At 45.7% G+C, this 24,754-nt stretch overlaps 1 protein-coding gene across 2 annotated transcripts in view; it reads right to left on the reverse strand.

The window, feature by feature from the left end:
• The window catches only part of kif26ba (kinesin family member 26Ba), a 319,220-nt gene that overhangs the window by 39,617 nt on the left and 254,849 nt on the right, over positions 1 to 24,754 (reverse strand). For both annotated transcript variants that reach the window (XM_048601408.1, XM_048601409.1), the window contains 4 exons: positions 23,660 to 23,922; positions 22,614 to 22,797; positions 18,846 to 19,005; positions 4,005 to 4,167 (listed from right to left, as the gene is read on the reverse strand). In XM_048601408.1, the coding sequence (XP_048457365.1) occupies positions 4,005 to 4,167; positions 18,846 to 19,005; positions 22,614 to 22,797; positions 23,660 to 23,922 (770 nt within the window). The remainder of the gene's footprint in view (positions 1 to 4,004; positions 4,168 to 18,845; positions 19,006 to 22,613; positions 22,798 to 23,659; positions 23,923 to 24,754) is intronic.

Consider the following 24,754-nt stretch of genomic DNA (forward strand, 5'->3'; position numbering starts at 1 on the left):
GGGTGGTTCACATTAGGTGGTCCTCACTGGGTGGTTCACATTGGGTGATACACATTGAGTGATCCTCACTGGGTGGTTCACATTGGGTGGTTCTCATTGGGAGGTCCTCACCGGGTGGTCCTCATTAGGTCACTCTCATTGGGTGATCCACATTGGGTGGTCCTCACTGGGTGGTCCTCATTGGGTGGTCCTCATTAAGTCACTCTCATTGGGCGGTCCTTATTGGGTGGTCCACATTGGGTGGTACACATTGGGTGGTCCTCACTGGGTGGTCCTCATTAGGTCACTCTCATTGGGCAGTCCTTATTGGGTGGTCCTCATTGGGCGGTCCTCATCAGGTTGCTCTCATGAGGTGGCTCCTTATTGGACGGTCCACATTGTGGGTCCTCATTAGGCAGTCTTCATCAGGTGGTCTCATTGGGCCACCCTCATTAGGCCATCAATGTATGCAGCAGGCCCTGTCAGAGAGAGCTGCTTTCTCCAGATGGAAGATGGACCACCACCAGAAGAAGAAGAAGAAGAAGAAGAAGAAGAAGAAGAAGAAGAAGAACAGGGGGGAGGAGGATGACCCAGGGAAGAGTTCCTCAACACCTTGGAGAAGGTGCAGGACGGCGCTTTACAAGTTTAACAAGACTAACACATTCCATGCCCATAGCCTCTGGGATTGGTGCACCATCCCCAATTATCACTGTTGTATACTTCTTCTGTCTTCTTAAATAATGTATCATACCTAAACTGCTGCTTCTTAACCAACTCAATAAACTATCTGAACATTGCTACAAATGGCTATATTGGGTAACTGTGATCGCAAGCCCCCACAAACCCCCAGGACACTGACTGTACTGTGGAGTTTGATAGGATGCTGCATCCATTGGCCATGGGGACTCGGATGTGTTGCTGCCCCCTGGAATTGGTGGATTAACAGTTCCTGAGCTCTGCTCACAGCAGCGTTCAGTTCCACCAGATCCAATCAGAGCCGAGTCAGCTGGGGGGTGGTGCGTTCCGAAGGTGAGGTAGACAAGGTGAAATGAAGGCTTACCCACTAGTAGGGTCTGTTGCCAATGAATCGAGGTGTGTGCATTTTGCAGTTAATTTGGTGGAGTCAGACTCTGCCCCTCCTTCCAGGTAGCCATGGCAACATGTCCCCTTAAATCCCATCCAGTCAGCGCTCCGTCACATTTCTAACGGTGAGCCTGCGACAAGCAATGGTTCCAGGCTGAGAGATGAACGTTGGCCAGGAGAACTCCCTTGCTGTCCTGCCAATAACGAACACCAGTGTTTTGACACCCACTGAAGATAGCAGATAGCTTTTACATGATCCAGAAAGATGCCCACATTCGGTACTCCCTCAGCAGCGCAACATCAAGCCAGTAGGATTTTCCTTTGCATTCTTTCCCGGGATCTGGGCACCATTGGCAATATCTCATGTCCTTTAGGGAAGGAAGTCTGTCGTCCTTACCTGGTCTGGCCTCCAGACCCACAGCTATGTGATTGATTCTCAACTGCCCTCTGGCTAATTAGGGGATGGCCTAGCCAGTGACATGCATCCCATGAATATATTTTTCAAGGGTTCTTTTTTTCTTGTTTGAGATGTTAAACAGAGAAGACTTGAAGAAGAGCAGTAGAGTTTTCCCTGATGTTCCAGTCAATATTTCTCCCGCAATAAACATCACAAGAACAGACGATCCGGTCATTATCAAGTTGCGGAGCGTGGGAGATTGTTGTCAACAAATTGTCTGCCGTGTTCCTGTACTGTAGCTTCATAAAGTGCTACATCATCTGTACAGACAGCACTTTGAGAAATCCAGGACTGGTGAAAAATGCCTTATAAACGTAAGTCTTACCTCATGGTTAACACTTCACCCCCACTTGAATCTTTGTTGTTCTAAGTCAGGTGCAACGACTGGCTTTTTATGTACCTAAGATAACACGGTGTACAGCTGGATGAACACAGCAGGCCAAGCAGCATCAGAGGAGCAGGAAGGCTGACGTTTTGGGCCTAGACCCTTTTTCAGAAATGTACCTACACAGGATTTCGCCACGCTATCGTTGATAATTATGGGGTGTAAGAGGCACACTGTACTTCGGTCTAAAGTAGATTGTAATCTCCTCAGGGCAGCGTTATGTACAAGTAACAATTACTCATATTTGATCATCATCGGCAGCATGTAGCGAGGTTATGGGCCATATACACAGCCTATGAATCCCCCTCAGATGTGCAGAGAGCAGTTAACAGACAATCACATTGCTATGGGTCTGCAGTCACCAGTCAATATTTGACAGTGGTTACACAGTGTTACACATAAGGCTAGCATTTTAATCCAGAATTTTTCTTATTGAATTCAAATTTCACCGGTGGGATTTGAACCCAGGAGCAGAGTGTGTAATACTAATGCAGTGCCACTACCAATAGTGGAGCGATTCAAATCCAGACTGTGCCTGGACCATGTGGATAATAGTGGGTTCAAGATGGCAGCTCATCACCACCTTCTCAAGGGGCAGTTTGGAACAGGCAAGAAATGTGGGCTTATGCCAGCCACATCCATATCCCACAAGATAACTTTAAAAGCTATTCCCAAGAGGCTGTTAAATTGAAGGAACGTGGAAATTGTGAAGCCAGAGGGGGTTTCAGAGATAGGGAAGAGAGAAGATTATTAGGCAAGAGTAGTTCAGAGAAGGTTTACTTGACTAATACCTGGAAGGAGTGGACTGCCTTATGAGGAAAGACCAGACTGGTTGGGCCTATATCCTCTGGAGTTTAGAACAGTCAGAGGTCACTCATTTGAAACATGTAAGATCCTGAGGGGACTTGACCAGGTGGATGTGGAAAAGATGGTTCCTCTTGTGGGTTAATCTAGAACTAATGGTCACAGTTTAATAATAAGGGGTTACCCATTTAAAACGAGATGAGAAAACATTTTTGTTTTCTTTTAGAGCATTGGGAATCTTCAGAATTCCCTTCCTCAAAATAGAGCTGATGCAGAATCTTTAAAAGTTTTTACGGTACAGTTAGATTTTTGATGACTGAGGGGGTGAAAGATTATTGGTGATATGCAGAAATGTATGGCTGAAGCTAAAAAACAGATCAGCTACAATCTTATTGAATGGTACAGCAGCTTTGAAGGGCTGAGTGGCCTGTTCTTGTTCCTTCTTCATATTCATCTTGTTCCTTGTCTCACTGCCTCGGGAAAGCAGCCAACATAATCAAAGACCCGTCCCACCCCTGTTATACTCTCTTCCACTCTTCTCCGTCAGACAGAAGTTTGAAAACATGTACCAACAGATTCAAGAACAGCTTCTTCCCCGCTGTTATCAGACTTACGAACCGAACTCTCAGACGTTAGGGTTGGTCTTTCTCTGCGCCTTCTCTGTGGCTGTAACACTATATTCTGCATTCTGTTCTATTACCCTCATCTACTTACGTAAAGTAGGACTTGGGGCAGCACGGTGGCTCAGTGGTTAGCACTGCTGCCTCACAGCACCAGGGACCCAGGTTCAATTCTACCCTTACGCAGCCATCTGTGTGGAGTTTGCACATTCTCTTCGTGTCTGTGTGGGTTTCCTCCAGTTTCCTCCCACAGTCCAAAAATATGCAGGTTAGGGGGATTGGCCATGCTAAATTGCCCATAGTGTTCAGGGATGTGTAGATTAGGTGGGTTATAGGGGAATGGGTCTGGGTGGGATGCTTTGAGGGTCAGTGTGGACTTGTTGGGCCAAAGGGCCTGCTTTCACACTGTAAGGATTCTGATTTGTCTGGATAGCAGCAAGACACTACATTTCACTGTATCTGGATATATGTGACAATAATAAATCAAATCACTGAAGACAAGAGTAAGAATTTTAAACTTTGGGCCAGAGGTGAAGGTTGTTTTCAGCCTCCCAGCCTGACAATTTAACTCAGTCATTGCTACAAGACTGATTCGATCAGAGGGAATAGATAAATAGTCAGGCAAGCAAATGTCAAGGGCGACCCAGTTTTGCATGTATGGGGTCCTCTCACGTACCTTTGTCTTCTTCTTCTTCATTCGGAGGACTCGCGATGCGATCTGGATGGTGGACAGGGTTTCGGAGTAGTTGCTGGAGGAAGCTGAGATGTGGGCGATCATGGTGGTTCGGCAGTTCAAGTTGCCAAGGGATTCCCGCAGCAACATGGTGAGCTTGCTCTCCCTGAAATGGTGAAGCGAGAAGATGGCAATGAATAACTTGAAGCATTTACTGCAACAAAATGTAAAAGCCTGAGGATACTTGTGGGGCTTTTGGGTGGGGTGGGGGGTTGCTGTTGCTCCAAGGATATATCCCTTTGCAGACAGATTCCAACTAAGGGACACAGTTTAAGACAGCGATGAGGGGTATGGTTTTTCCTCTGGGAGGGTTGTCAGTCTATGGAACACGCTTAACCAGAGAGTGGAGGTGAGGCCATTGTATATTTTTTAAGTCAGAGATGGATAGATAGTTTCTTGGCTAGTAAGGGTTATTCGGGAATGTGGATTTGAGGTTACAATCACAGCAGCCAGATCTTATTGAACAACACAGCAGGCTCCAGGGGCACCTACTCCTGCTCCTAATTCATATGTTTAAATGCATACACGCAAAATCACACAGATCTGATCCCTACATTATTAAGAGGGATGTAGAGGGACTGGAAAAGGTGCAAGATAAAAAAAAAGAGGGTTATCATAATCTGGAAAAATTGAAAAGGCTGTGACACACAAATATCCTCGCTAAAGGTTTATAATATCCAGGAAGAAAAGACCTGGTATCAAGTTTACAATAGCCAGAGAAAATACTAAGCAGTGCCCATATAGTGGTCATCAACATTATTCTATACATGGGTTTGATGGGGTAGATGTAGAGACGATATTTCCACATGTGGGGGAAGCATGAAGCAGGGGCCTTAAGTATGAAATGGTCACTAATAAACTGAATGCAGATCACTCAGAGAGTGATGAGAATGTGCAACTCATGACCACCAGGAGGCGGTGTGGTGAATAAGACAGAGGCATGGGGTGATGGGGAAACCAGATGAACGTAAGAAGGAAAAAGGAATAGAATGAAATGTTGATGGGATCAGATGGTGGGGGTGGAAAGAGGCTTTTGTTGAGCTGACATGGATCAGTTCGTGTGTTGCAAACATGCTGTAAAACCTAAGAATTGGCCATGGGACCATTTGACTTAGAGGAAGATTAAACTTATGTCAAGTTTCCCTTAAACCAATAAAAATTTCATTCAAAATTATACACTATAACTTTCTATACCATTCCTCTCTTTTGAAGGAAGAATGCATGCATTTATTAAATATCACAGCTTTCACTCTCACACATATGCTGACACACTGACAGACATACAAACACGCTGACGCATGCACATACACGCTGACACACAAACACACTCACACATGCACTGACACACATACACACACTGACACACACGTGCGCTGACACATACACATGGACACTGACACACACACATGGACACAAATACATGCTGACACACACAAACACAGTGACACACACTCACACAGACATACTGACATGCAAACACAGTGACACTAACACACATACAGGCACACAAACACACACTGACACACAAACACACACTGACACACAAACACACAAATGTTGTGACACACAAACACACACTGACACACAAACATGCTGACACACACACAAACACAGTGACAGACAGACAGACAGACACACACACACACGCAATGACTCACACAGTGACACACACTCACATAGACACAATGACACACACACACACACAGAGTGACACACTATCACATATAAGTGCACTGACACACAAATGCAGACAGGCACACCGACACACACACAAACACACCGACACACAAACAGGGTGACACATGCACATTGTCACACAAACACATGTACACACTAATATCCTCACTAAAGTTTATAATGTCTCGAGCACTGCATGAGGTTTATGTTGCAAAAATTTCCAAGTTAAAACCTCATTGACATTAGTGCCTTAATGTTTGTTGAGTATGGAAGAGCTTTCTTGCCATGTTTGAGCTTTGCTTAATGCTTGGCTGAATATTTCATGTAGTTGCTCAATCACTCACCATGGGTCCCGCATGTGAAAGGCTTTTCACTACATTGAATGAGATTCTGATTACTAATGTAGAAATAATAAACACCATAGTTTGCTGACCTCTCAGATTCACTGGGGCAGTCTCGATTTGTTTCTTTTTCCTTCTGTTCCTCTAAAACTCGACTCTGCCTCTTGAACCCCATTAGCACGGTGGAAATTACAGCTACTGTGGGATCTCTGTCCCTTAATGCCCTACCCTCAGAGGTAACCTTCCAACCACTATAGAGATTGTGGGTGACCCATGCCCTTTGATCTCTCAGCCTAGTAACAGACCAACCATGGAACACAATGGAAAATCAAATAGTGTCTTTTTATCAGTGCACTTCAGGATCACACCCTGAGGCATCAAAAAAAAACGGTTAAGATGCTTCTCCCAAAGCTAGGCAAAGCTGGAAATTATCATGGCCAGAATAGTCCTCTCATCTAGATCCAATCTCCCAGAAGGCCTGGAGGGTTGAAGTCAGAGAAAAGTTTTCAAGAATTTTTTCCTTCCCAAGTTGGCCCGTGTTTTTATCTCCCAGGAGATCATGTGAGTTTACTTTTATTTATTCATTCTTTGAGAGTGTGGGTCATTGCTGCCCTTGAGCTGCGTTCTAGAACCACTGCTGGCCATTTGGTGTAAGTAGACCTGAGCCGCTGTTATGGGGAGAGTTCTGGGATTTTGACCTCGCAATATTGAAGGAACGGCAATATATTTCCAAGTTCGGATGGTGAGTGGCTTGGAGGGGGAACTTGTGGGTAATAGTGCTCCTATGTATTTGCTGTCATTGTCCTTCTCGATGGCAATGGTCATACCTTTGGAAGGTGCTATCAAAGGAGCCTTGGTGAATTACTGCAATGCATCTTGTAGATGGTATACGCCACTGCTAATGAGTGTCAGTGGAGGGAATGGATGTTAAGGGAGGTGGGATGGAGTGCCAAATAAGCAGGATGTTTTGCCCTGGATGGTGTTGAAGTTTGCATTTCACACTATGAGTGGTTCAGGTGCGGAATGCATTGCCTGGAAGTTCAGTGAGGGCAAGTTCAGTTGGGGCATTCAGGAATGTGCAACAGTTTACAGAATGGCACTAAGTTAGTGATGCTCATTTGCAGAACTAGTGCAGACACGATGGGCTGAATGGCCTCCTTCAGTGCCATTATGAATTAAAAAATTTGAACGTGTTGTTGGAGCTGTGCCCATCTGGGCAAATAAATAATATTCTATCATACTCCTGATTTTCACAACAGTAGGTGTCATCTACATCATGATGCAAAATATACATGGATTATGGGGGGCAGGTTGGATGAATCAGAAAATTGTTTCCTATCTGATACGATCTGTAGGTCTGTGTGCGCAACTTTTCCTGTAAATGATTTTGTTCACAGATGTCGATGCAGTTTATATGTACAGCATCCTCTCGCAGCTTAAGCAGGAAAATAAATGAATACAACACTGCACTGCAAACTGACTGATCTGTCTTGAAGATGTTTAACAGAGCATAGTGAGCATGCCAGGACAAGTCTCGTAGGGAGCTACCAACAAAAGGAGCGTACATCAAAATGAACTCTTTCTGTACTTATTAGGAAAAGGGAATCATTTAATCAGGGATATTTTAACTGTAAAATTTTACTAAACCATGATGAGAGGCAGGATACAGAATGTACATAAATGGTGACTGTGATGATGTAGTATGTGATTTTATAAACACTCCCCTACTTTTGCCAAGTGCCTTCTCCTCCTGCAGGACATAAAACTGCAACCACAAGAATCTAGAAATGTTTCTCCCAGTTAAACAAGGACAGCAAAGAATAACAGATGATTTTTCCAAACTAACTCCCAAAGGAAACAAACTTTCTCTTAAATTACAATAATCAGACACTTAAATAAGTGTCAACGCTTCTAATGAGATTGAGTATGTAACTGAGAAGAAAAGAAAGGCTTGGATTTATATGTCTACCTTTCTACCTTGGATTTATACAACACTCTTCACCCCCTCAAGACTTCACAAAGTGCTTTAATGCTAAAAGACTAGTTCTGAAATGACTGGTGTCATGTAGGAAATACAGCAGCCAATCCGCACACCGCAAGATCCCACCAACCACATTACAGTAATGATCAGAAACCAAACAAAACCAAAACTCAGATGCTGCCAGACCTGCTGAGCTTTTCCAGCAACCTCTGTTTTTGCTCCCTCCTGATTTATAGCATCCACATTTTTAACCAAACAATAATGACCAGATGATTTGTTATAATTAGTCATAGAGGTCTACAGCGCAGAAAAGGCCCTTCAGCCCATTCAGTTTAAGCCTGTCAAAAACAAGCACCTAATGATTCTAATCTCATTTTCTAGCACTTGGCCCACAGCCTTGGCATTGCAAGTGCACATCGAAATACTTCATATTATATTGACTATTTGCCAGGGTACCGATTCCAGGATTCCCTCTTCCTTTTTTTTTTAAAATTAGTGCCATGGGATCTTTTATATCAACTTGAGAGAGTTGACAGGTTCAATGTTCTCTGAAAGATGGCAAATTTCAGTGTTGGAGCACTCCCACTGAGAACATCAGCCATGTTTTCTCCAATCAAATCTCTGGAATGGGACTTGGAGTCAGTCACAGCTTTCTGATCGACATGCGAGTGGTATCCACTGAGTCACAGATCACCCATCATCAAGAGGCGGTCCTGGGGGTGATGGTTAGGAAGTCCCATAGATCTAATCATAGATAGAGAAATATTGGACAGACCAAGAGGTATCTATTGAGGGATGTAGCACTAATGCTTTAAGTCAATGCTGCAAGGTGAAGATTTATGTTAGCAATAACTCTGGAATATCTCTACATGTAAGGAACCTTCAAACTTTAGTAAAATTGTTCCTTTTACATTCACTCTGGGATCTGACCAGTTCCTGTGCTGTACTATTCTATGTTCTATTTCCAGGTGATAACCTGGCATTATTGGATAGTCCTGTACTGCAGCTTGTCACAAAGTTGTAACATAAGGTGTGACTGCAACATTGGCTTTCTTCTGCTGAATGGTGCTATATTAATGCAAACCTTTCTTTCTTCAGATTATAACTTCAATGGTCAGGAATATATGACAAACCCATCCAGGACATTGAAATTGTGTTTTGACACATCATTCAGGAGATTCTTTGATTCGAGTACAGCCCCTGTGAGATTCACACTGTTTCTGATAGCCTTAGTGGGCCATTGCCCCCTACTGTTCCACACTGGCTTTTTGTTTTGTGGTCATTTAAAAAACACTGTTTCTTTGATGATCCCCAGGCTCAGCTCAGTGAATGGACCAGTGGCACAGGTTCAAGGGGCTGAATGGCCCACTACTGCTCGTACATCACTATGTTCAGGAGCGATGAGTCTCTGGTTTTCTACAGACATAGATTCAGGGCCATCCATCTCCCCAGAGACTTCTTTACAAAGGAGTTCAATCTCCCTCAGAATTGGTAATTACGGAAGTGGTTCACAAATAGCCATGTGGCCAAGACATTGCAACTACTCACCAGGCAGGTCAAAGCTTTTGCATCCTATGAGACTTGCTTTTACAGCACCGAAACAGGCCATTTGGCCCAACTAGTTGATGCTGGCTCAAACCCCCTCCCACCTTACTTCATCGCACCCTATCTGCACATCCTTCTCTTCCTTCCTCGCTCATGTACTTATCCAGCTTCCTCCAATGTATCTCTGCTCTCACACTCTGGGCCTCGGGGCAGAAGACAGCTCTACTGACACTGTCTGACACTTCACTCTATCTCTCTCCTTTCACTGCGGTGGTTTGGCAGAGTCCTTCTGCCTTTTATTATAGACAGGTGCTGAGCTGCACAGAAACAGTGCAGCAATCAAACGGTTTCACAAGTGCACTGTCCCGCTAGGATACAGCCAGGAGGCTGGATGGAAAAAGTACTGCTCACAACAATAAGTTCAGAGCTAGTAGGAACTGCAGATGCTGGAGAATCTGAGACAACAAGGTGCAGAGCTGGATGAACACAGCAGGCCAAGCAGCGTCATAGGAGCAGGAAGGCTGACGTTTCGGGCGTAGACCCTTCATCAGAAATGGGGGAGGGGAAGCGGGTTCTGAAATAAATAGGGAGAGAGGGGGAGGTGGATAGAAGATGGATAGAGGAGAAGATAGGTCGAGAGGAAACAGATAGGTCAAAGAGGCGGGGATGGAGCCAGTAAGGTGAGTGTAGGTGGGGAGGTAGGGAGGGGATAGGTCAGTCCAGGGAGGACGGAGGGGGGGAGGGGGGGGGGGGTGAGGCAAGTAGGTAGGAAATGGGGGTGCGGCTTGAGGTGGGAGGAGGGGATAGGTGGGAGGAAGAACAGGTTAGGGAGGCGGGGACAAGCTGGACTGGTTTTGGGATGCGGTAGGGGGAGGGGAGATTTTGAAACTTGTGAAGTCCACATTGATACCATTGGGCTGCAGGGTTCCCAAGCGGAATATGAGTTGATGTTCCTGTAACCTTCGGGTGGCATCGTTGTGGCACTGCAGGAGGCCCAGGATGGACATGTCGTCTGAGGAATGGGAGGGGGAGTTGAAATGGTTCGCGACTGTGAGGTGCAGTTGTTTATTGCGAACCGAGCGTAGGTGTTCTGCAAAGCGGTCCCCAAGCCTCCGCATGGTTTCCCTGATGTACAGGAGGCCACAACGGGTACAGCGGATGCAGTATACCACATTAGCAGATGTGCAGGTGAACATCTGCTTGATGTGGAAAGTCTTCTTGGGGCCTGGGATGGGGGTGAGGGGGGAGGTGCAGGGGCAGGTGTAGCACTTCCTGCGGTTGCAGGGAAAAGTGCCGGGTGTGGTGGGCCTGGAGGGAGGTGTGGAGCGGACAAGGGAGTCACGGAGAGAGTGGTCCCTCCGGAAAGCAGATAAGGGTGGGGAGGGAAAAATGTCTCTGGTGGTGGGGTCGGATTGCAGATGACGGAAGTATCGGAGGATGATGTGTTGGATCCGGAGGTTGGTGGGGTGGTACGTGAGGACGAGGGGGATTCTTTTTTGGTTGTTATTGCGGGGATGGGGTGTGAGGGATGAGTTGCAGGAAATGCGGGAGACACAGTGGAGGGCGTTCTCGACCACTGAGGGGGGGGAAGTTGCGGTCCTTGAAAAACGAGGACATCTGAGATGTACGGGAGTGGAATGCCTCATCCTGGGAGCAGATGCGGCGGAGGCGAAGGAGTTGGGAATAGAGGATGGCATTTTTGCAGGAAGGTGGGTGGGAGGAGGTGTATTCTAGGTAGCTGTGGGAGTCGGTGGGCTTGAAATGGATATCGGTTTCTAGGTGGTTGCTCGAGATGGAGACAGAGAGGTCCAGGAAGGTGAGAGAGGTGTTGGAGATGGTCCAGGTGAACTTAAGGTTGGGCGCCTCTTTGACCTGTCTGTTTCCTCTCCACCTATCTCCTCTTCTATCCGCCTCCCCCTCTCTCCCTATTTAATTCAGAACCCCCTTCCTCTCCCCCATTTCTGATGAAGGGTCTAGGCCCAAAACGTTAGCCTTCCTGCTCCTATGATGCTGCTTGGCCTGCTGTGTTCATCCAGCTCTGCACCTTGTTGTCTCTTAAGTTCAGAGCCTCAGGCAGGAATGAAAGGCATATGGTGAAAAATACAACATAGACTTGTAGAGCCCCTAGTGAATCAAAGAATACTACTGCAAAGCCTGCATGATAACTCGGGGAGGACAAACTAGCTACAGAAAGATAATAGCACATATACTTGAGGACAGTTGGCTGGACAATTTTGCCAGGTACTATAGTGGGCTCACACAGTCATTCTGTGACATACTCCTATTCTGACCCACATTCTCTGTACCTCTCAACTGAGGCCATTTTGAATTATAGGCAGACTGAATTTAAAAAAAAAATCCAGAAAACTCTCTTCCTTATTTGATAACTAAAACCTTGCACCATCCTGTGTCAGGCCTGACAGTTTACTACCAGGCCTTCCACTGGCCTCTTAAAGCTTTCCTTTTCATTTCTGAGCTGCTTCTACTGATTCACTTTGCAGGGCAATGGAACATCATGGTGCAGTCACTACAATCCTAAATTCTGGAATTAGTTTTGAACTCCCTTAGCCATATGTTTGCCACTTCCCACAGGAGTGCTCCCTGACAACTAAGGTTGTTTAAGACCATAAGAGACAAGAACAGAAATAGTTATTCGCCCCATTGAGTCTGCTCTGCCATTCAATGAGATCATGATTGATCTGATAATCCTCAACTCCACTTTCGTGCCTTTTCCCATAATCCTTACTGGTTAAAACTCTATCACAGCCTTTTCATGGCCCAAACTCAATAGCTCTCATAGAATCATCATAGAATCATAGAATCCCTACAGTGTGGAAACAGGCCCTTCGGCCCTCTATGGTAAAAAAGGAGGTAAAAAGAGGTCCAAAAGGACGTACTGGAGATTTTGGCGGGGCAGGAAAATGGCTGTTTGACTAACCATTGAGAATCATCCAATCAGGCAGGACTTGGTGACAACGGACAGTTCAGCTGGCCAATCACAAAAGCTTGGGCTGGGAGCTTGGCGGTCAGAGGTCATGTGACAAAATCTCCAGGGTGACAGCTAGGCAGAGTTGGCGACTCAAGTGCCTTTGAGGCAGAAGGTCATAGTTTCAAGCCTCAGTTCAGGGATTTGATCCAAGGCTGACACTCCACTGCAGGTCCTGTGTGAGTGCCTCACTGCTGGAGGTGCCATCTTTCAGATTGAGACATTAAACAGAGGCCTCCACTCTCCCCATCAGATGGATGTAAATTGTTTCCACAGCAACATGTGAGAAGCAGCAGAAGTGGGCCTCTGCACCCCTCTACTCCTCCAGAGTCCTGACCAATATTTATCCTTCAACCAACATGACTAAAACAGGTGACCTGATCATCGAAACATTTGCTGTTTGTGGGAGCATCCCGTGAACAAATTGGTAGCCATGTTTCCATACACCAACGGTGGTAATTTATTGACTGTAAACAATCTTGAGGATTTTGGAAGGTCATCTCAGTACTGGAGACGATGACCATCATCAATGGTAAAAGTCCATCTGGTTCCCTGATGCTCTTCAGGGAAGAAATACTTGGTCTGGCCTACATGTGACTCCAGTCCCACAGCAATGTGGCTGGCTTTAACTGCCCTCTGAAATGGCCATAGCCAGCCATCAATTTAAGGACAACTGGGGATGGGACACAGTTTCTGACCCAGCCAGTGATGCTGACGTTCTCAGAAGGAAGAAAGAATAACAAAAGTGACCAAGCCTGAAGAAACACGGTCGATTCATTAATTGTCATTATGTTAGCCTTTGTCATTCAATTCAAAGTAATAGGACTGGGGAACTCTCCAAAGAGGCTGTGAACACTTGAACATTTTGGTTTTATCTGAATTTAGTCCATAGTCAGGCATTTTGCTACAAGAGCATTTAGTTTCACGCAAGGGGGAGTGACTAAACAACCACTCTAGTATTAATTAGTAATAATATTTTTCAAATTCTAGCTAAAGGTTGCCAGGAACATTGCCACCTGTGTGTTTGCAAACGCAAACCACTTGCAGACGGTTGCAAACTGTTTCGCCTTGTTATGTAGCTGCAAGTGGAGTGGGGGTGAGGGACAGGGAGGTTGGGGCTTTTATCTTGAAGCTTAATCCTGAAGCTTCTTCAGTTGAAGTCACTGTAGATCCAGGTGGAGGAACACGATGAGAAAAAAAGTCTAAACTGACGCAATTTTTCGGTTCCAGCCTTACCCAATCAGAAATGGCACGGCAGCCAGGTTAAGGGAGAAAGGGTACTGATTGGAATAAGGTCAAGTGATGAACAAAGTGTCAAGTGCTGTTGATTTTAAATGGGCGACGGGACACATAAATCTAATTACTGATCCGATGGGAATGTATGGGATGCAAACCGGAGCACATTAAATCCACGCTGTCAAGTGGAGTGAGCAAAGCTTGGAGATTCCAACACAAGAGAATGCGAACATGGGCCTGAGGTGTTCCTAATCAGTGCAGGGGGTTTATTTTCCCCACAAACAACAATGTGATAATGTCCAGATAATCGTGATGCTGAGTAAGAGATAAGTACTGGAGAGGACACTGGGGGCAGCTCCCCACGCTGCTGTTTTTTCTCTCTATTCATTCACGGGATGAGGACGTTGCTGACCGGCAACATTTACTGCCCATCCCTAATTGCCCAGAGGGCAGTTAAGAGTCAACCATATTGTTGAGGGTCTGGAGTCACATGTAGGCCAGACGAGGTAAGGATGGCAGTTTCCTTCCCTAAAGGGCATTAGTGAAGCAGCTGGGTTCTTTAACCAGATGTTCTTTAAATTGACACTGTGCAATCTTTTACATCTACCCCAGACATACAGATGGGGCTCACTGTGTTTCTAATCTGAAAAAAAGGCCCTGAGGACAGCGCAGACACAAACTTTGTGCTGAGGTTTTCCAGAATGGGACTTGAACTAACTGAGCCATTACTGAACACACCGACTGTTTCAAAGAAATGGGCATTGCGGGTAGCTGCTTAAACCAGGAGCACACCTCTTTAACGTTAAATGGAGATGACCATGAGAAACGAGAGCAAGAGTGGACAGTACAGCCCTCAAGGCTGGTTCGCCATTCAATACAAGATCATGCTACATCTTTTGTCTCATAGCCACCTTCCCACCTGCTCATCATATCCACTGATTCCCTGAGAGACCAAAACTCTGTCCATTCCTGCTTTAAATATCTTCAATGATGGTGACTCTGCACCCTGCTGGAGTACAGAATTCCAAAGATTCAGAACCACTTGAGTCAAGAAAATTTCCTTCACTTTTGTCCCAAAAGATCTCTTCTTCTGAAATTGAAGGAACTTAATGAAGAGATTAAAAAAAACTGTGAACTGTGGATGCTGGAAATCAGAAATTGCTGGGAAATGCTCAGCAGGTCTGGCAGCATCTGTGGAGAGAAATCAGAGTTCAAGTTTTGGGTTCAGTGATGCTTCCTCAGAACAGAAGAATTTCTGAAGAAGAGTCACCAGACTCAAAACATTAAAGATTCATAGAATTCCACAGTGTGGAAACAGACACTCTGCTTTCTCTCCAGGCCTGCTGAGCTTTTCCCAGTAATTTCTGACTATGTTGTTAATGTAAGGACAGTTGCTGGTGAGTGGGACCAATACTTGGTCCTGACTGCAATCCTAAATACAGAAACATCAAAACTAGGAGCCAGGAGTAGACCATTCGACCCCTCCAGCCTGGTCCCCCTCTCCCCACTCTCAACTCTAAGCCTTTACAAATGGCCTCTCCTGTTTCCTCCGTGGGAGGTGGGCATTGGCAAATGTAGTTTGTACATTAAACATTCAGAGACTGGAGCCTAACATGGGGATTGAGTCTGAGCCTGCAGATGTGCCTCAATGAATTTCTACGTTGTGGTCTGTGTGGAGCCAAGTGATCCTATCTTGACGCAGTGATGGTGCTGGTTGGGTGTGGCAGGTGGAGTAGGGATAAATGGACTGTGATGTGATGAGCTCCCCAGTTGAATTGCTGTCAACAACTGACTTTCTAGATGTGCAAGCTCCCTGGCAGAACTGGGAAGTTTTAAATTGCCACATCGAGGACAGACAAGGAATCACTATTAACATGAGACTGCAGTTCGAGTGAAATGGTCATCACCTTGTGGCGTTAATCATTGTTTGTGAAAGGATAACTTACTGATACTCGGGTCACATCACTGAATGGGCTTGTTCTCTAAAGGAGTCTGGAGGATATTTACGGGGAATCATTTGTTAAGGTTATTCACACAATCCTCCTTCCAGATACAGTTATTGGACATGCAGACTTGTGTCAGCTATGCTCATTCTCAAATGAAGCCTCTGCTGATGGGGAGGAAGGTCATTCATTGTTTAACTGCCAATCTTTACAGTTCACAGGCTACAGGAAAAACTTTAGTCTAATCCCATTCCCAAAGTTCTGGTTATTTTACTCGGACCTGTTGACTTTATTTCCACTCGGAGCTCCCTTGAAAAATATAAATATAGATAAGTACACACAAATATATATAAATCAGTGCACACATAGCCTCTCATTCACACACACACACACACACACACACATACACGCGCGTGCACACACATACATACACGCGCGCGCACGTACAGACACGCGCACACACACGCCATACAATACACAGACACACATATAAAGCCATACACTGTCACACACAGACACACATACACAACCATACACTGACACACACATACAAAGTGACGCGCACACACACAGATATACAGCCATCCATACACACAGCCACACAAATGCACACACAGACTTGCTCACAGATGCCGAATCATGGGCACAGTGAATGAGGATGAAATTCAGTCACTAGGAGGGTTTAAAATTTGTAAGGAGGTCATATTGGAGAGTCTGTCCATGATTAAGGTTGACAAGGCACTAGGAGATGCGTCCAAAGATACAGTGGAAAGTAAACACGGAAATTGTAGAGACAGTGACAATACTTTTTCAGACTTCCTTTGACTTGGGGTGGTGCCAGAGTTAAAGAAAGTGAAACATTCCCGTATTCAAAAAAGGATGTAAGCAGAAGATAATAAATTATGTACCAGATTAACTTTGGTAGTTGTGAAACTTGTAGAAATGATAATTTGGGGCAAAAAGAATAGTCACAGGCATGAACGCAGATTGTGTGTGGATTTATTAAATTGAAATGATGTTTCACTAACTTGCTGGAGTTTTTGGATGAAGTGACAGAGAGAGCTGTCGCAGGCTCTCCGAATTGTTACAGTGTGGAAGGAGGCCATTTGGCCCGTTGTGACAGCACCAGCTCTCTGAATGAGTATCTCCTCGTTACCCTGCACACTGCTCCTTTTCAAACACCCATGGGTCTCCCTCTGCTCCAATTTCAAACGTTGGGGATGAAACAACATTTGGAAGCATTGTAAACTGTGGAAAGGACAGTGCAGAACTTCAACAGAACGTTGACAAGTTGGAGTGGACAGACAGGTGGGAGACGATTTTCAGTGCAGAGAAGTGTGAGTGATACATTTTAGTAGGAAGAACATGGACAGACATACAAAATAAGGACTACAACTCTAAACAGCATCAGGACAGGGGACAGACTGAGAGAATGGTTAGTAAGTTAGTAATAAAACGGAGGCAGTGTACAGGAGCAACGATGTGATGCTAAACTTACATGTGGCACAAGCCTAGCCTCAGCTGGCCTGACCATTTCTGGGCACCACACATCAGGAAGGATGTGAATAAGAACAAAGAACAAAGAACAAAGAACAAAGAACAAAGAAAATTACAGCACAGGAACAGGCCCTTCGGCCCTCCAAGCCTACGCCGATCCTGATCCTCTATCTAAACCTGTCACCTATTTTCCAAGGATCTGTATCCCTCTGCTCCCTGCCCATTCATGTATCTGTCTAGATACATCTTAAATAACGCTATTCTGCCCGCCTCTACCACCTCCGCTGGCAACGCGTTCCAGGCACCCACCACCCTCTGCGTAAAGAACTTTCCACGCATATCTCCCTTAAACTTTTCCCCTCTCACCTTGAAATCGTGACCCCTAGTAATTGAGTCCCCCACTCTGGGAAAAAGCTTCTTGCTATCCACCCTGTCTATACCTCATGATTTTGTAGACCTCAATCAGGTCCCCCCTCAACCTCCGTCTTTCTAATGTAAATAATCCTAATCTACTCAACCTCAGTTCATAGCTCGTGCCCTCCATACCAGGCAACATCCTGGTGAACCTCCTCTGCACTCTCCCCAAAGCATTCACATCCTTTTGGTAATGTGGCGACCAGAACTGTATGCAGTATTCCAAATGTGGTCGAACCAAAGTCCTATACAACTGTAACGTGACCTGCCAACTCTTGTACTCAATACCCTGTCCGATGAATGAAAGCATGCCGTATGCCTTCTTGACCACTCTATCGACCTGCGTTGCCACCTTCAGGATACAGTGACCTGAACACCCAGATCTCTCTGTGCATCAATTTTCCCCAGGGCTTTTCCATTTACCGTATAGTTCGGTCTTGAATTGGATCTTCCAAAATGCATCACCTCGCATTTGCCTGGATTGAACTCCATCTGCCATTTCTCCGCCCAACTCTCCAATCTATCTATATTCTGCTGCATTCTCCGACAGTCCCCAAATGAATGTTTTGGAGACAGTGCAGAAGAGGTATATGAGAATGGTTCCAGCAACGAGGAATATTAGGAATGAGGATGGATTGGAGAAGCTGGAGAAGAGAAGGTTGAGAGGAGGTCTGATTGATATGTTCAAAATCATGAGAGTTCTAGACAGAGTAAGTTGGGAGAAAATGTTTCTGTTCATGTAAGGTTCCAGAACAAGAGAGAACACATTTAAAATAATTACTAAAAGAAGCAAAAACTACAGGAGGAAGAAACTTTCTCATGCAGTGAGCGCTAAGGGTCCAAGAACTGTCCGAGAATATGGGGGAGTCAGGCTCAATCGAGGATTTCGAAAGGGAATTGGATGGTGATCTGAAAAGGAGACATTTTCATTGCTATGGGGAGATAGCAGGAGAATGGTACCCGGTGAGACACCATGATTCAGAGATCAGGAGCAGGCAGGATGGGCTGAATGGCACACATACATATAGACACATGTTGACACACACAGGCCTGCGTAGACTGACGCATGTGCAAAGAGACACACACACACACACACAGACACACCAAAACCTCCCAGTTAGACACACTCATGATTGCAGTCAGAGATGAAAAGAGGCAGCTTACTTGTAGGGGATGTGCTTGGTCCCATTGACGAGAGCCAGGATGACATTCCCCAGTGCAGACAGGGACAGGCAGAGCCCTGAGCCCCCCTCGCGGCTTTTGCTCAGCACTTTTACACAACTGCCCAAGTCAATGAGGTGTAAGCGGCTGCGACCTCCTGACACTGTCAACAGAAGAGGATAAAATCAGTCAATGGCTATTAAAACCCGCCTGAAAGAGTGGCGCCTGTTTAAACCCCTTGAATGCTGATCAGACGTTTCACCCTGTTACCAGCCTGCAGTCTTTCAGGGGACAGTGGAGTTAATGTATCCTGAAATGCACAGCCCTTCCTTTATAGAGCTCTTCCCAAACAAGCCAGTGCTGTTTGTACAGTCCTGCTTTCAATATTCCAATGATTGCCAACTAAAACGTCTCTCAGGCCCATCTTGCACAACTGCACTGATGATCGAAGTGATTCTGTCAATGTTAATAACCTGAAGTAAAACCCCTCTCGTTCACTCTCTGAACCATTGCTACAACTGGAAACGGGTTGGGGTGGGGGCTTTGGCATAAACATAACAATGATCCAATCAGCAGCTTCGCACTGTGCGATCTCATTGGTCTAAAATCAATAAGAGTGCTAAAGTCAGCCTCAATGACACTGGCTACAGACAAATGAATCAGCTCAACAGCATTAAAATAGATAGGGACGGCAAGTGACAGAAAGCTGTGAACATAGGACAAAGGAATATAGGAACAGGAGTAGGCCATTCAGCCCCTTGAGCCTGTTCTGCCATTCAATGCTATCATGGCTGATCTGTGACCTAACCCTATAAAGCTGCCTTTGGCCCATACCTCTTAATATCTTTGTTTAACAAAAAATTATCTATTGTAGATTTAACATTACAACTGATCCTGCATTCTCTGCCGTTTGTGAATGAGAATTCCAAAACATCTACCACCCTTTGTGTGTAAAACTGCTTCCTAGCATCTCTCCTGAATGGTGTGGCTCGAATCCTCAGACAATGACCCCTAATTCTAGAATCCCAAACCAGTGGAAATAGTTTATTTTTATCTACCCTGTCTTTTTTCTCTTCATATCTTGAGGCCTTCGATCTGATCACCCTTCAAACCTTTTAAATTCTAGAGAAAAAGGCCTAATTTGAGTATTACTTCCTCACAAGTTAACCCCTGAAGTCTAGGTATCATGGAATGCTGCTGGAAGTCCTCCTACAGGGCACCTAGGAGAGATGTAGTTTTATGCAATGTCCTAAACTGGGTGATAACAGGTTAGCTACCTTTTGCACACCTCCTCCAGATCTTTTACCAATGTTATGGAATGATTATCAATTGGCTACAGCGCACAAAGAGGCCACTCAGCATGCCTGGCGTATACTAGCTGTCACCAAGGATAACTCAGCTAGTCCCACTCACTTGTCCTTTTGCTGGAGCCCTGCAGACGTTTTCCCTTCAGGTGCTTATCCAATGTCCTTTCGAAAGGGAAGACTGAAGGTGCCTCCACCACGCTTCAGATCAAGTATTCTCAACCCTAAGCACTAGCTGTATGGAAAAGGTTGACCTTTAGCCCTTTTGCCTTAACTCTGTGCCCTCTGTCTCTTGATCCCTCCAACAACAGGAATAGTTTCTTCATTTCTACTCTGTCCAGACCTATCGTGATTTTTGAACCTCGATGTGATCTCCTCTTGGCTTTCTCCCAGGACAGAAATGTCAGTGTCTCCATTCCTTACTGAGACAGCTGGCTCCAAATAAACAGGGACAGTAATGTTAATCCAGCTACTCAGCAGTGAGTTCATCACCCTGACCTTAGGTCTAGGGTTCAAGGGGATTCTAAACAGGGTGAAACAGGCCTGAGCCAATTCCTGAGTGAGGTCACAGCTCAAAACTGCTTCAGGACAGGAACGTTTAGTCTTGTTTACACTCTGTGTCCTGACAGCTCTTGAGCACATTGTCCAGGAGGATTATTCTTCATGTGGCATCTATGGCCAAGTGTCCCCTGAAATCTACAGCTACTCCATGCAAGGATCACTGAGTACCTGTAAGGGGTCTGACAGTAACACTGTGGGGTCAAAGAGTAACACTGAGGGGTCACTGAAAACAGTGAAGTTTCACCCAGTAAATGTCAGTGATGAGATAGTAACAGTGAAGGATCAGAGAGTAACACTGGGGGATCACCAGGCCACACTGAGGAATTGGTGAGTAACGGCAAAGGATCACTGAGCAACAATGGTGGATCTCTGAGAAACATTGAGGGATCAGGCCAACAGTAAAAGATCAGTAAGTATAAGCATGAGAACAAGGTAACCAAACGCTCATTAACAGAAAGGCTTCACTAAATACCAGGGAGGTATTACCAGGTAATAGTGAGGGATCACAGAATAATAGCCTGGAGCATTGAGTAACACTGTGGGAGCACCAGGTAACAGTAATGAGAGCACTGAGTAATGCTGTGGGAGCACTGAGTAACAATGTGGGAGCACTGAGTAACACTGTTGGAGAATTGAGTTACACCGTGGGAGAACAGAGTAACACCATGGGACCACACAGTAATAATGTGGGGGCACAGAGTAACACTGTGGGAGTGCTGAGTAACACTGTGAGACTACAGGGTAACACTGTGGGAGCAGTGAGTAACACTGTGGGAGCACTGAATAACACTGTGGGAGCATACAGTAATAGCTTGCGAGCACTGAGTAACACTGGCAGTACTGAGTAACACCGTAGGATCACTGGGTAACATCATGGAGTACTGAGTAACACTGGCAGTACTGACTAACACCATAGGATCACAGAGTAACATCATGGAGCACTGAGTAACACTGGCAGCACTGAGTAACACTGTAGATCACTGGGTAACATCATGGAACACTGAGTAACAATATGGGAACACAGAGTAATACTGTGGGAAATTCTCACGAATGGAGTCAATATCTTTGAGCAGGGTGACAGTATAAAGCTATTGAGAGAATAGACAAGAAAGTGAAGTAGTTTACAGATCACCCACAATCTAGTGGAATACTAGCACAGGCTTGAAGGGCCGGATGGCCTCCTGTTGCTGCTGGTCTATTTTTGTCTACGGTCGCTTTATGCAGGGCCTGTTTTTAGGCCGTTGAGGTACACCTGACTCTGTAGGAAGTCACATGAATTGATATCATTCTGTGATGGTCCACTGAACTAACCCAGCAGGGAAGATTCCGAAGGTTTTGAAGCTAAGATTTAAATTCGTCTTGGGCCTAGGCTTTGGGAGTGGGTGCATGAAAGCCAAGTGAAAGATAAATAAATGAATCTAACACCAAGAGAGCCGAGTTTGGTGTATTAATAAAAAAACTCCACTCGAGCCAGCCAACTTCGCACATGAGGCTGTTGAGGATTGGTACCTCACAGGTAGAAAATCACCCACTAGCCAAATTCCTCAAGGGGCTAGCTCCTCAAAGACACTAACAGGCCACGTGCTGGAGGAGAGCAGGTTTCTGACTCCCTGCCCCTCATCTTGAAAATTCAACTGCACCACTGGGACACTGGTTCCCCACTATTGGGTAGTGCCACCTTCAGAGGGCATCCCACTCATCTTCCAGCCAGCGAGCACAGTGTTACTCTGTGCCCCCACCTACGTTCCCACATTGTTACTCAGTGCTCCCACGTTGTTACTCAGTGTTCCCACAGTGTTACTCAGGCAAAGGCTGTGGGTTGGGGAACTGCATCGTGGGGAAGTGCCAACACTTTGTCAGAACTAATCGAGGGCCACAGCCTGCACGACGATCAAAGGGAGCTTACTTCCCCCCTTGCTGCTCTTCTCCATGCGGTACTGGTAGATGTGCAGCGTGAACAGCATGTGGGAGTTCCTCTGGTCCTCCTCGTCGCACTCAGGCCGGCTGCACCGCCTCGCAGCGATGGCAGCGTCCAAAAAGAAGGCAGCTTTGTCCGCTGTGGGGGCACGGAGCTCGCTCTGGTTCTGGAGCTGCCGAGAGAGAGAAAACAAACACAGGCGAACACACACAGTGGCAGGACGGAAACCAGCATTAATCCGCAGCCAACAAAAGAGAAATGCACATTTGTAGAGTACACTTAACGTGGTCAAGGCTCTCCGTGACGCGATGGTGCCCTCCAAACACAATTCCACACCCCATCCAATATAATACACCATTAGGACAAGAGACTCAACGCTTGGTACGCAAGTCAGGTTTTAAGGAGCATCCTACAAGGAGACATGAGGTTTAAAGAGGAAATTCCAGAGTTAAAAGAAAGCCCCTATGCTCTATACAGGAGATGGGAATGACGCCTCAGAAAATAGCCCGAATACGGTGAGTCTCTGTTTCACCGTGAACATCCAGCCAGGTGCTAGCTGAAAAGCATCAATTGGGTAGACCAGGAAAGCACTGGAGGGAGAAAGAAATAGCACGGGTTGATAAAAGTTGTGAAGAAGGATGAGAGGAAACGTCTGTGGAGCACAAACACCGACATGGGTTATGTGGGCCAAGTGGCCAGTTTAGGCTGGAAATGTTGTGCAATCGAACCTGCCCTCTCTTGCAGTGTGAGTAAAGCATTACCGCCAACCAATTCGAAGATTGGGCTTTGGGACATGTTGGGTGGCAATTGAGGCCTGTGTGGGCTTGAGTTCAGGCCTGGGCTGCAAGACCCATCCAAGACGCTCATCCAGGCCCCCACATGAAGAAGACCCAACTCTCCAATTTCATGAGAGGAGAAGAGGTTTATAGAACAGACAGGCTACATAGATAAAGACTTGGGGCCTCCGAGCAAATTTAGGGATGGCACCAACAGCCAAGCTCACAAAGTTTATCCTCATAAAAAAAGTATATTACCTGCATGCCACAGATTGGGTCCTCGCAGAGATAGACTCCAGGGGACTGGCCGTCTTGCAGGCTGCCTGTCGCTACCTCGGACAGTAGATCTTTCAGGTTTTCCTCCTTCCCCCAGACTTCCACGGCAGAGACTCTGACTGAGAAACGCGCTCCTGTCTTTTCTTTCCTCTCATTAATCAGTTTGAAGAGCCAGGAGATGGCACAAGGGATGATACCAAGATTCTGCATGGAATCGTCCTTTCCAATCATGGTGTATGACTTTCCTGTCACATCAGATAAAGTTCATAGATTGAGGTCACAGCAACAGTTTCTGAATCAGATTTAAACTCTGCACAGATCACATCCCAACACAGTGGCTTAAAGAAGAAAGAAGTGAAATTTTCCCTCATTGCTCAGCCTTGACTTTCAAATCACTCTCACAAAAAAGAAGTCCTATTGGACTCAAAGCATTAGCTCTATTTCTCTTTCTACAAATGCTGCCAGATCTGCTGTGCTTTTCTGGCATTCTCTGTGTTTATTTCAAATTTCCAGCATCCGCAGAATTTTGCTTGTATTTCAAATGACTGACTTGTGCCATATGCTTCTGGCAGACAGAATTTCAAGCACTTGGTGCACAAGGTCCATGATATTCTCTCTGAGTTTAACCATCACTACATTTTGAGTCTTCAATATTCAGCTAAATTACAGAATGTGGTAAATGGCTCATGGCAGGTTGAGGAGCGTGGAGAATATCCTTCAACATTGGGATAACTTCTCCAGCATAACCTTCACATGTTTTGAAATCCTGCAAACTAATAACTGCCTCTGAGCCAATTTCAGTTACTTCCAGCTCTTTTCCCTGTATTTTTTTCATCTAATATGGCCATCACTGTCAAGTCCAGCACTTTATGCCCATCCATAATTGTCCTTGAACTGAGTGGCTTACTGGGGCATTTCAGAGGCCGTTAAGAGTCAACTACATTGCTGTGGGTCTGCAGTCAGAGGCAGGACAGATAGAGTAACGATAGCAGTGAATCAGGTGGGAGGAATGGGGTGGGATGGGGGTGGGATGCGGGTGAGGAGGGGTGAAGTGATGTGGGGTGAGGGTGATGTGTC

The sequence above is a fragment of the Rhincodon typus genome, chromosome 9 (assembly GCF_021869965.1).
Source record: "Rhincodon typus isolate 14 chromosome 9, sRhiTyp1.1, whole genome shotgun sequence".
Classification (NCBI taxonomy): Eukaryota; Metazoa; Chordata; class Chondrichthyes; order Orectolobiformes; family Rhincodontidae; genus Rhincodon; species Rhincodon typus.